This window comes from Zootoca vivipara, chromosome 11 (assembly GCF_963506605.1).
Source record: "Zootoca vivipara chromosome 11, rZooViv1.1, whole genome shotgun sequence".
NCBI lineage: Eukaryota > Metazoa > Chordata > Lepidosauria > Squamata > Lacertidae > Zootoca > Zootoca vivipara.
In genome coordinates this window covers 63,609,503-63,622,247 of record NC_083286.1, presented here as the reverse complement: position 1 = coordinate 63,622,247, position 12,745 = coordinate 63,609,503, and the positions used below count along the sequence as shown (strand labels likewise).

Sequence of the window (12,745 nt, the reverse complement as noted above, 5' to 3'; positions counted from 1 at the left end):
GGAGATTCGGGACAGAGAAAAGAAAGTCATTTTTTAGTCAGTACATGTTTAAACTCTGAAACTCCCTCCCACTGGAAGCAGTGACGGCTACCAACCTGGATGGCTTTGAAAAGAGGAGAGAGCGATGGGTGGCTGCTAGCCTGGAGGGTCTGCTCTGCCCCTGTGGTTGGCAGCAGCAAGGCTTTTGTGCCCCAGTCGCTGGAAACCACAGGAGGGGAGAAGAGGCCTCTTGTGTTCGAATCCTGATTGCTGGTTTCCCTCAGGCATTTGGTTAGTTGCTGTGAGAACAGGAGGCTGGACTAGGTGGGTCTGATCCAGCAGTCTCTTCTTATGTCCTAGAGCAGTGGTGGCAAACCTATGGCACGCGTGCCAGAGTGGGCACTCAGAGGCCTATCTGCAAGCGCGGGCACCATCGCCCCAGTATGCAAAGTGGCCAGCCGCTCACCCCACGCCAGGGAGGGTAGGAAATGCTCCTTACAGTGCGCTCCGCCTGCTGCTGCTGCATCGGGTGTGTGTGTGTGTGTTGTGCGCACCCCCCACACACACACACACAGTGCTGCAAGCAGGAAATGTTCTGCAGACTGCTCGTTGGGTGGCGTTCCACGGCTGCTGTTGGTGAGTTGGAGACGCATGTTTGCTGGGCTTACGCGAGCAATTTCCAGCAATTTTAGTGGTGTTAGTTATTTTCTGCATTTCTCAAAAAAAAAAAGCTGTGCAATCCCACCCCCACCCGCAAAAAGGTCAACAACTCAGAAAAATACGGTAAATTGCAGTGGAAAAAAGTGGGTTTTGGGTTGCAGTTTGGGCCCTCAATCTCTAAAAAGTCCCCCCCCCCCTGTCCGAGAGCCTGCCGGAGCCCCATAAGCCTCATACCCCTCTTCATCCACCCTCTCTGCTTGACCCAAACATGAAGTGCATTTGGAGAAGCTAAGCCAAGTGGGCAGTACAGACCCAGCCCAAAATGATGGAAGGATCACAAGATTTGGTATGGGGAGGCAACAACTTGGCCGCATCCATCTGGGCTCATCCTGCACAGAGCAGCTATTGCAGGCCCCTCCCTTGCAGAGAGAGAGAGAGAGAGAGAGAGAGAGAGAGAGAGAGAGAGAGAGAGAGAGAGAGAGAGAGAGAGAGATCCCGGCCACAAGGTGGCAAGCAGGGCCAGAGGGTGGAGCAGCCGCTCTCTCCATGGACCCCCCCCCCCCCCGCATCTGGCATTCTCTGGAGGCGGAAGGGCAGCCATTATCTCCCAGAGCAGGCATCTTTTTGGGATGATGGGGCAGTTCTGGGGACGGAGTATTATCTGCACAATGCCAGCCACAGGCAACATTCAAACAATCATCAGTGATGGGGGGCCGACACTCTACAATTAGATTTGGGGGGTGGCTGCCTAGAATAGGATGTTCAAGGGACCATCTCCTCCAACCAGACCCCTCAACATGTCCTGACCTGGGGTGGGGTGGGGGGCTCAGGCCGGGCTGGCTGGGACCTGGGAGAGAGAGAGAGAGTTCTCTTTGTGGCCACTTCCATCCCTGCTGTCTCCCAGCCAAGGCTTCATCCTCCGTCCTCCAAGCAGGAATCTGACCTGCTCCTCTGAGACTCTTGAGCGGCTGAACTCCCTCTTGCTTCCAGTCACTCATCCCGTCTCTGTTATGGCTTTTCTGGTATTTCCAACTTTTGTGGGCTTTCACCATTTTCACTTTGCCGCAAGGTACCCGGTGCTGAAGGAGACTCTTGAGAGTCCCATGGACTGCAAGAAGATCAAACCTATCCATTCTGAAGGAAATCAGCCCTGAGTGCTCCCTGGAAGGACAGATCGTGAAGCTGAGGCTCCAATACTTTGGCCACCTCATGAGAAGAGAAGAATCCTTGGAAAAGACCCTGATGTTGGGAAAGATTGAGGGCACTAGGAGAAGGGGACGACAGAGGACAAGATGGTTGGACAGTGTTCTCGAAGCTACGAACATGAGTTTGACCAAACTGCGGGAGGCAGTGCAAGACAGGAGTGCCTGGCGTGCTCTGGTCCATGGGGTCACGAAGAGTCGGACACGACTAAATGACTAAACAACAACAACAACCCGGAGCATCACATGTGATAGAGGGGAAGGACGGGATATGTAATTGGAAGAAACAGATGGAAAAGACTTTCTGGGCGAGTAGAAAGTCAGACCCGGGTCTGGCAACCTTCTCTTCTCATTCTGGAGTTCTCAAACTCTGGAAGGGGGCTACTGCCTGCCATGGCTGCGCTGAGCCTCCATGTTCAGAGGCAGTGAGGCTCCTGAATCCCAGTTTCTGGAAACTGCAGGAGGGAAGAGGGTTGTTGTGCTTGGATCCTGCTTGGGGGTCCCCCCCCCCCGAGAGGCACCTGGCTGCTTACTGGGAGAACAGGGTCCTGGACCAGGTGGGCGCTGGCCAGCATTCTTCAAAACCTGCTATCAGCCACTTGTGACCTAGTGAAGATGCCCAGATGGTGCCTGACCTCTCCCCCATCTGGAGGCGCATCCCTGGCGATCCTTGGATCTGGACCGTTCTCGCCCACTAGCAACACATCCTGTCAAATTCTCTCCAAGATATTTTATCTGCACCATCAGAATGAATTTCAGGAAGCAAAAAGGAGGAAAGGTCTTGCAGAAAACCCAGAGGGTCTCTCTGTGGCCGCAGCCTCTGTGGCCCCCCTGCCTTCTTCACCTGGAAGTCAAGGCTGCTGTGGAATGGGAGGTGGGGAGGGGGCCACCACAGCAATGGCTTCTTCCTCAAGCCCTTTCTCATCTAGATCTAGGAAATATAGCATCTAGATCAAGGGAAGTAATAGTACCACTGTATTCTGCTCTGGTCAGACCTCACCTGGAGTATTGTGTCCAGTTCTGGGCACCACAGTTCAAGAAGGATACTGACAAGCTGGAACGTGTCCAGAGGAGGGCAACCAAAATGGTCAAAGGCCTGGAAACAATGCCTTATGAGGAACGGCTTAGGGAGCTGGGCATGTTTAGCCTGGAGAAGAGAAGGCTAAGGGGTGATATGATAGCCATGTTCAAATATATCAAAGGATGTCATATAGAGGAGGGAGAAAGATTGTTTTCTGCTGCTCCAGAGAAGCGGACACGGAGCAATGGATCCAAACTTCAAGAAATAAGATTCCACCTAAACATTAGGAAGAACTTCCTGACAGTAAGAGCTGTTTGGCAGTGGAATTTGCTGCCAAGGAGTGGTGGAGTCTCCTTCTTTGGAGGTCTTTAAGCGGAGGCTTGACAGCCATATGTCAGGAATGCTTTGATGGTGTTTCCTGCTTGGCAGGGGGTTGGACTGGATGGCCCTTGGGGTCTCTTCCAACTCTACTCTCTCCATCTTGGCACCAGGAGAGGTCCTGGGTCCTGGAACAGTCATGCTGGAGACGCCCAGGCCAGACACCGCCTTCCCTGGCACCCGGTTATTAGGACACCGGCCAGGGGAGAGAGAGGGCCAGAGCCCAATTCTGAGGCAGGCGGAGACAAGGGTGGAGAAGCTCCTGGCCCAACTCCCAGGAAACACCAAGGGCAAGGGGGGGGGCCTCCGGGCTCCAGGGAAGCCCCTCTCTGTTGGAAAGAGACAATGCAGTGAGTGGCACAGCTCTTCTCCAGGGGAATCGATGGAGATGTGCAAAAAAGGGCAAACCCCACCCCCCACCCCGCCACTGCAGCTGCTATATCTGGAAGGGAGGGAACAGAGGAAACCCCCCTCCAAGTTCAAAGAGCAGTGGGGGGGGGGCAGGGACAGGGGATTTCATAGGATCGCGCAGAGAGTTTGACTGCAACTGCAGGGGGAAGCTGTCCTCATGCAGTGGTCCTCATTTCCGACACATCCGACACATCCCGTACAATACGTATACTGTTCCAAGTCATTTTTAAAAATAAATATGTCCCATGATGCCAAACTACAACGCTAAACATAATGTCTAGTTTGGCCCTCACTTGTTCCCAAAATATCCAAATTATACAGGCCCTGGAATCTGATCTTGAGCTTCATCTGTCTCTGAATTGAAGTCCTGCTTCTCATAGAATCATAGAATCATAGAATCATAGAGTTGGAAGAGACCCCAAGGGCCATCCAGTCCAACCCCCTGCCAAGCAGGAAACACCATCAAAGCATTCCTGACAGATGGCTGTCAAGCCTCTGCTTAAAGACCTCCAAAGAAGGAGACTCCACCACACTCCTTGGCAGCAAATTCCACTGCCGAACAGCTCTTACTGTCAGGAAGTTCTTCCTAATGTTTAGGTGGAATTTTCTTTCTTGTAGTTTGAATCCGTTGCTCCGTGTCCGCCGTTCCTCATAAGGCATCGTTTCCAGGCCTTTGACCATTTTGGTTGCCCTCTTCTGGACACGTTCCAGCTTATCAGTATCCTTCTTGAACTGTGGTGCCCAGAACTGGACACAATACTCCAGGTGAGGTCTGACCAGAGCAGAATACAGTGGTACTATTACTTCCCTTGATCTAGATGCTATACTCCTATTGATGCAGCCCAGAATTGCATTGGCTTTTTTAGCTGCTGCATCACACTGCTGACTCATGTCAAGTTTGTGGTCAAAGGACCCTTGTGTCAAGTTTGTGGTCAAAGGACCCTTCGCTTTCCCCTCGCCATCTGAGGACCAAACCTCCCCAAACTAAGATGCTTTCGAGTTTTTTCCTGCAAAATTCCTGTGCTATGAATCCCACAGGGCAGCAAGGAGAGATGCCCCCTGGTGCCCCCCAACCGCAAGAGGTCTGGGACTCTGCCTAACACCGGCCCCAGCCAGCATGGTCACATGACAGCACTGAGGCTGATGGGAGTTGTAGTCGGAAGCACCTGAAAGGCACCAGGTGCTGGGGAAGTCCCTGCCTGGGCTCCCTAGCTCCGCCTTTGGAGAGAAAGCCTGAACAGGTTATCCAAAGCAGCCCAGGTGAGTTGGGAGACCAACATTCCTCAGGGGGAGGAGGAGGAGGGCCAATTATCGCCTCCTGCCTCACCTGCACAGGTAATAGGCGTAATTAAGGGCCTCCCCAAATCTCCTGGGAGGGAGCCAGGAAGGGATGCATTTGCGCTGCAGAGGCTGGGATGGGAAGACGACCTGTGGAGCAACTTCTTCTGGGGGCAGAATTTAATTCATTAGATAATAATGATGGAGTTACTTTAGTGGTGACTGAGTTTTTGTGCTCGGTTTACGCAGAGAGATTGGGCCACTGTGGAGAGGACCAGGGGATGCTAATTGAAAATTGATATATTGCTCTAAAATACTAAATCAATTAATATGTATTTTATTTCATGAAGTTTATAATGTGAATGTTTTACTCATAATTTTGTTCTGAAGCTTCTGAATCTGTCATGCCTAATAAAGGTTATTGATTTGATTTGATTTGAATAACTTTCTGAACGGTTAGAGGTGTTGGACAGTGGAATGGACTCCCTTGCAAGGTGGTGAGGTCTCCTTCATTTGAGCTGTTACGGAAATTACAGCGGGGTGGGGGTGGGGTGGGGGTGGGGCGGGGCACATCTTTAAAGTTGTTGTTGTTGTTGTTGTTTAGTCGTTTAGTTGGGTCCGACTCTTTGTGACCCCATGGACCAGAAAGTTGTTGGATGTTACAAATATTAAGCCTGAATGTATCCTTTCAACTTGACAGCTCAGGGAAGATACCTAGCTTTAAAACTCACATAAAATCAGCCCCTTTGCCAGTTTCCTCCATTCCAAAGCTATTTTGCCCTTGGAAAAGGACTCTCTTCCCTGCCAGCTCCCCAAGTGTCACGACATGTACACCCACCCCACCCAGGGAAGTGCCCAGGGGGGGCAATTGCTCAGCTGGTTGTTGGCAAAGGGAAACCAAATCTCACCACCGGACTTGCAAAGGAAGTTCTATTGTACTTTGGGTGGTGGGCACTTAAGAAGTGTTTGCCTATGCTAATCTCATACTCATGGTTGGACAGTGTTCTCAAAGCTACGAACATGAGTTTGACCAAACTGCGGGAGGCGGCGCAAGACAGGAGTGCCTGGCGTGCTCTGGTCCATGGGGTCACGAAGAGTCGGACACGACTAAACGACTAAACAACAACAACCATCTCATCCTTGAGTCTTGCTCTGACATATCTGTCTATGCTAATCTTGTGTAACCCTCCCCTTTCTGACGTTTTAGTGATGTAGCAGTGATGCATTGATGCTGCTGTGCGAACTGTCTTCTGGGATATGGTGGGGAAGTTTTAAAAGTGAATGTCGCCCCATGCTGGGGGTTCTCTCGCTGCTGTTTGAACCTGTTGCGGAACAATAAAGGATCTAAGTCTACTGGCAGCTGTTTTGCTCCAAATTGCTGGGCTGGAATTTCCTTCTTTTACTGACCACATGGACCCGTGGGGGACGACTTGGGCCCCGACAAGCTGGGCTGTTGAGTAGTTTTAAAATCAGAGGTTTTAAAGCAGAGGTCTCTCTGGGATTACTTAGCTGTGATTCCAGCATTGCAGGGGGTTGCATCATCATAATAATAATAATAATAATAATAATAATAATAATAAATAATTAATACCCTGTTCATCTGGCTGGGTTTCCCCAGCCACTCTGGGCAGCTCCCAACAAAACATTAAAAACATAATCAAAGATCAAACATTAAACATTAAACTCGGTGACCCTTGGGGACCCCTCCTATGATTCTGTGATTCTGCGGTTTATTTGCCTATGATGTCTACAAATCCAGCCTTCCTCAACAGAGCAACCAAGACAGCAACAACGCAAAGGAGCATTTGTGAAAGAGCAGGCGGATCTGGCCGGGAACACAAAACTGAGTCTTATCAGAACAGTAGAAAAGAGCTGAGGGTTGGGGGTGTGAAACCGCCACCACCACCACCCCCCCCCCGCCTGCCCCAAACAATGCTTCTGCCTCATGACTGAACAGCTCAGCCAGAGAGAGGAACATGGCAGGCAAGCCACACTGCATTGGGCGGGGGCATGAACAGATGTCAGGGTGGGGGAGAAAATTCACACAGAGCTCTGAGGTTTTATTTGTGGATTAAGACACCTTCTGAGCAGGCTGAGCAGCTAAAGATAAAGGCCCTAATCGGAAGATGGCTGTTTTCCACTCTTTTTCTACTCTCCGTTGAGTGAGGAGCCCTGGACAGATCTGGGCAACTGGGGTGGGGGTGGGGGGGCTCAGCCTTGCCTCCTTGGCCCAGAATCCTTGGTGTAACCCAATAGCTCCAGCACCTGGTTCTGGGAAGGAGAGGAGGAATCCCACAAAGTCTGCCACCCCCAGCCGGGGACCGAATCCAGCCATTTCCCTCCCAGCCCCTCTTCCTCTCTCCCACCTCCAGGAAGACCTTGTGAATCGGCCCCCTTTGCCCCTGGAGGCCCCCCCCCCCAAGTCTGCATCTCGGCCTTCGCACCCCAAGACCTCCTGGGTTGCTCTGGAGTCCTGCTAATTCAGAACAGCCACCCAAATATTTAAGCATGAACTTCCCTCTGCTGGTATGAAAGACTCTCCTCTCGAGTCCCCAGCGCAGGGGGACTTTTCAGGCTAAGTACCAGCCTGTCTTGTGCCCACGAGGCCAGGAGAACAGGGGGGGGGGGTCTCGGAGGGCCTCCAGAAGACCCCCTCGGACGCCCAGAAGAAACGCAGCTGTTTACCCAAAGGAGCCTAGCGGATCAAGGGGAGGAAGCAGCCCCCGTAGGGAGGGAGGGTCTTACCTCAGTGCGGGGCAGGTAGTCTGGGTCGGCGGGCAGGCGGGCGATGGTCTCGCAGAGGATGATGCCGTAGGCAAAGACATCGGCCTGGCAGGATGGGAGAAGGGAGGCAGTGAGGCAGGAAGGGGGAGACACACACACACACACACCGTAAAAAGAGGCTCCAGCCCCTCCCCCACAGACCCAGAGGGAAACCGGGGACAGGAGAAGAGCCCCTCAGCCCCTGGTATTTGTGGTCCAGGCCCACATTCCCCACACCCACTCACCCTCCTGGTCAGCTTCCCCACCCAACACCAGGCTGACCCTGCGCACCCCCTTCCCCCCTTAATTCTGGCTGGGAAAGAGGATCGGAGGAGGAGGGCTCTCGAGGGCTCCTAGCCAGGACGGCTCTCCTCTCTCTCCACAGTCAGAGACCGACATTAGGAAGAACTTCCTGACAGTAAGAGCTGTCCGGCAGTGGAATTTGCTACCAAGGAGTGTGGTGGAGTCTCCTTCTTTGGAGGTCTTTAAGCAGAGGCTTGACGGGCATATGTCAAGAATGCTTTGATGGCGTTTCCTGCTTGGCAGGGGGTTGGACTGGATGGCCCTTGGGGGTCTCTTCCAACTCTAGGATTCTAGGATTCTATGCTTCTGAATACCAGAGGCTGGAAAGCACAGGAGGGGAGAGCATTGCTGTTCCCCTCGGATCTGGCCTGCTGGTTTCCCATTGAGGCATCTAGTTGGGCACTATGAGAGAGAGCAGGAGGCTGGACTCGAGGAGCTGCCTTTGGCCTGATCCTGCAGGCTCTTCTTACATTCTTACATTCCTCCACTCCCTTTCAAAAGACGTCCTGACTCGCTCCAACTTGAATGGCAGGGGGGAGGAGGAGGCTATTCTTGACCATCAGCCACTAGGGCTGGGCAATATCTGCTTGTCAATATATTATATATCATCAGCGAGACATCATGATATAAAAGGTAAAGGTAAAGGACACCTGGGCGGTTAAGTCCAGCCAAAGGCGACTAGGGGGTTGTGGCGCTCATCTCGCTTTCAGGCCAAGGGAGCTTCCAGGTCAAGTGGCCAGCAGGACTAAACCGCTTCTGGCACAACAGGACACCGTGATGGAAGCCAGAAGGCGTGAAAATGCCATTTACCTAATCATGATATCCTGATATACCATAATGTCTGGAATAAGGATAGAGCCATGCAGAGACATCAGCTGGCTTCATGGTTTTTCCTCCATCGTTTTTCCTGCACCCACTGATTCACAATATTCACTGTATTGCGATGTCAAAAATTATGAAACCGATATCATGATTACAGGTAGGTAGCCGTGTTGGTCTGGGTCTAAGTAAAATAAAAAAAATCCTTCAGTAGCACCTTAAAGTCCAACTAAGTTTTTATTTTGTTATGAGCTTTCGTGTGCATGCACACTTCTTCAGATACACACACACCCTCAACCTAACAATGTTAAAACAGTACAACGCATCATCAGAGATCTACAGCCTCTCCTGGACAATGACAGCTCCCTTTCTCAAGCTCTGGAAGGAAGACCTTTCATTGCCTACAGACAGCCACCCAATCTTAAACAACTCCTCACCCACAATAATACAACCACCAGACTTAACATGGACACTGGTACCAGAGCCTGCAATAAACCCAGATGCCAACTTTGCTGCCACATACACCCGGACAACATCATTACTGGCCCCAACAACATCCAACATACCATCTCAGGACTATTTAATTGCTCATCTTCTAACATTGTGTATGCCATCAAATGCCAACAGTGCCCTTCAGCTCTCTATATTGGACAAACAGGCCAAACCCTACGCCAAAGGATAAATGGACACAAATCTGACATCAGGAACCACAAGACAGAGAAACTATACAAGATCTCAAAGTAGCTGTGTTACTACAAAAGAATTTCAGAAATAGACTGGAAAGAGAAGTTGCTGAATTACAACTTATCACCAAGCTCAAAACCATGGAGGGACCTGGTTTGAACAGAGATATCGGATTCTTATCTCATTATACATGATAAGCGATCTTCAGCCATCTCAACCCTTGCTTTTTCATGCAAAACCATTTGCAGTCGTTTTCGGTCATCAACAGCTATCAGTCAGTCAATCACCCACTTCCACCACCCTTCTGAGTGATCCCCCCACCCCATCCCCACCCCTCCCCACCCCTCCCCACCCCTTCTCTACATGAGTGCCTGGGGACTCCTATTTCACTGTATCTGAAGAAGTGTGCATGCACACGAAAGCTCATACCGATATCATGATATGAGCTTCAGAACGGTCCAACTAGCCACAATGGCTACATATCCTCTGAAGATGGGAGAGCCTGAGACTCTTAATCTCAAGAGTTGTGGGCTTGAGTCCCATGTTGGGAAGAAGATTCCTGCGTTTCAGGGGGTTGGACTAGATGACCCTGATGCTCCCTTGCAACTCTCCAGTTCTCCGATTGTGACTATGCCTGGGAGGGGCAGCCCTGTTGCCGTCGTGTGCTGCTTGTGGTCTCCCTGTGAAGGGAGGCTGTGGGGCTAGAAGGGCCCCCTCTGGCCACCCCCTACGGCCATACCTTCTCGTTGTACAGATCCCCACGCAGGACCTCCGGGGCCATCCAGTATGGAGAGCCGACAACAGCCAGAGGCTCCTTCGCGCCCCCGTCACTGGGGAGGAAGCAGAAAGGAGGGGAGGACCAGGAGAAAGCGGTCAGCCGAAGCCCAGCAGGAAACGCCCCCCCTGCTCCCCCAAACAGCGCCACCTGGCCAGGAAGGGCCACCTGCCTCACCTGTAGGTGGGGATCTTCTCCGCCAAGCCAAAGTCTCCCACGACGGCCGTGTAGCCGTTGTCCTCACTCCTCACGAGGCAGTTCTAGGCAGACGGAGGAACAAGAGGCATCACGGGCACCCGAGACAGGAGAGGGGAGGGCGGGGAGGGGAGGGGAGGGGGCCGGGGGTCACCCCATGCCTACCTTGGAGGTGAGGTCGCGGTGGAAGATGCCCTTGCTGTGCAGGTAGCGCAGGCCGCGGGCGATGTCCAGGGCCAGCTTGATGCGGACGGGCCAGGGCAGGGGGGTGGGGCTGTCCAGCAGCTGTTCCAGGTTGCCACCGTTGATGTACTGCAGGGAGGAACGGCAGGGGGTGAGCTAGATGGCCCCCGGGGGTCCCTCCCAACTCTACAGTTCTATGCGGCCTCCCCCCCCCCCCTGGCCTCTCTCTCCATCCCCCAGCAGTGGCTCCCTGTCCACCTTTCCTGAGCCCAGGCGGGCAGGCAGTTGAGCCTCACCTCCGTCAGCGCGTGGAGCTGGCCTTGGTGGACGCAGACGCCCATGAACCTGGAACGAGAGGGGGAGACAGAAGGACCCGTCAGGACGCCGGGGGACCCTGGGGATGGGAGGCACCCACGCCCCAAGTTCTGACCCCTTGCCCAGGGCAGCCCAGCAAGCGACCGCCAGCCTCAGGTCCCCGGTCTGTAAAATGGGAACAGCACCCCTGGCAACCAGGACGGAGGACACAGAGCTCCAGACTTTTGGGGGAGGAGAGGAGGAGCCCAGTCCACTCAAACCCCCACTTTCTAACATTGAGATCCTCCCCCCTCAATGTACTTCACAAGAGAAGACCCAACTCCCCAGACCTTGCTTTTTTGAAATGACTTCCCCAGGAGATGTTCCTCGAGGTCCCTGCGAAAGACCTAGGGCAGGCGGAGCTTGGGGGGCTGCCCCAGGAATCCCCTCAGGCCAGGCTGGGCACACACACACCCCAACCCCACCGAGGGAGCCTCACCGGAGGATGTTGGGGTGCGAGAGGCGGTTCATGAGCTGCACCTCGCGCAGCATGTTGCCACGGTTACTCATCAGCTTGTTCATCTTCAGCACCATGATCTGCCCTGACTGGCGATGCCTCACCTGCAGGGAGAGAGGAGCCGTTCTTTGAGGGCCATTGGTTGCCTTCAGGGCCGGATCCATCTATAAGCTCTAACTTAGGGCCCCACTCTCTTGGAGGTCCCCCAAAAAAAATTCAAAGGAAAAAACAACTGGATGGACATTTCTAAAATAGAAGATAAAAAACAAATAAAATAAATAAAACCTACATACAGCAACATTTCAGTTCAACAATTACTTTGATAAAATACATATTTTATTATGTACAAATGGCTTTAGATACCTATTCGGTCCATCAATTACCATATAGCATATATTCAACACATGAAACGGCGACAATTTATTGTCCACAAAGTATAGCTGGACATGGACATAGAAAGGGCCCCATTCCCTTCAGGAGCGGAGGGCCACATCCAACCTCAATGTGGCCCCGACGGCATTTCTATCCCTCCTTTTTCCTCCAAGGACTTTGATGTTGCCTACAAGGTTCTCCCCACCTCCTCGTTTAATCCCCAAAACAACAACCCTGAGAGGCAGGCCCCGGAGGTCACACTCGGGGAGCTTCACGGCTGAGTGGGGATTCGAACCCTGCTCCCACCAGGTCCCAGTCCAACCTTCTACCCACGATGCCACACAGGCAGCAGGGTCTCCCCATCTCCTCACAGCAGGACAGTGATGCCCGTGGGATAGCTCACTTTAACCTCTTCAATCCCAGGGTCGTGGGCTTGAGCCCCCATGTCATACAACAAGATTCCTGCCTTGCAGGGGGTTGGACCAGATCGGGGGTAGGCAACCTAAGGCCCGTGGGCCGGGTGCGGCCCAATCGCCTTCTCAATCCAACCCGCGGACGGCCCGGGAATCAGCGTGTTTTTACACAAGCAGAATGTGTCCTTTTACAGTCATATCTTGGTTTAAGTACGCTTCGGTTTGAGTACTTTCAGTTTAAGTACTCCGCGGACCCGTCTGGAACAGATTAATCCACTTTATATTACTTTCAATGGGAAAGTTTGCTTCAGGTTAAGTACGGACTTCCAGAACCAATTGCACACATACTTCAGTTTAAGTACGCTTCAGGTTGAGTACTCCGCGGACCCGTTTGGAACGGATTAATCCACTTCCCATAACTTTCAATAGGAAATAAAAAAATTCCTTCAGTAGCACCTTAAAGACCAACTAAGTTTTTATTTTGGTATGAGCTTTTGT

At 52.4% G+C, this 12,745-nt stretch overlaps 1 protein-coding gene across 1 annotated transcript in view; it reads right to left on the bottom strand.

Annotated features, from left to right (window-relative positions):
• TESK1 (testis associated actin remodelling kinase 1) overlaps positions 1–12,745 on the bottom strand; it is a 37,703-nt gene that overhangs the window by 6,829 nt on the left and 18,129 nt on the right. The window contains exons 2-7 of the mRNA XM_035100660.2: positions 11,445–11,566; positions 10,948–10,996; positions 10,634–10,780; positions 10,451–10,533; positions 10,238–10,328; positions 7,675–7,758 (exon numbers count right to left, since the gene is read on the bottom strand). Coding sequence (XP_034956551.2) covers positions 7,675–7,758; positions 10,238–10,328; positions 10,451–10,533; positions 10,634–10,780; positions 10,948–10,996; positions 11,445–11,539 — 549 coding nt within the window. The 5' untranslated portion in view covers positions 11,540–11,566. The remainder of the gene's footprint in view (positions 1–7,674; positions 7,759–10,237; positions 10,329–10,450; positions 10,534–10,633; positions 10,781–10,947; positions 10,997–11,444; positions 11,567–12,745) is intronic.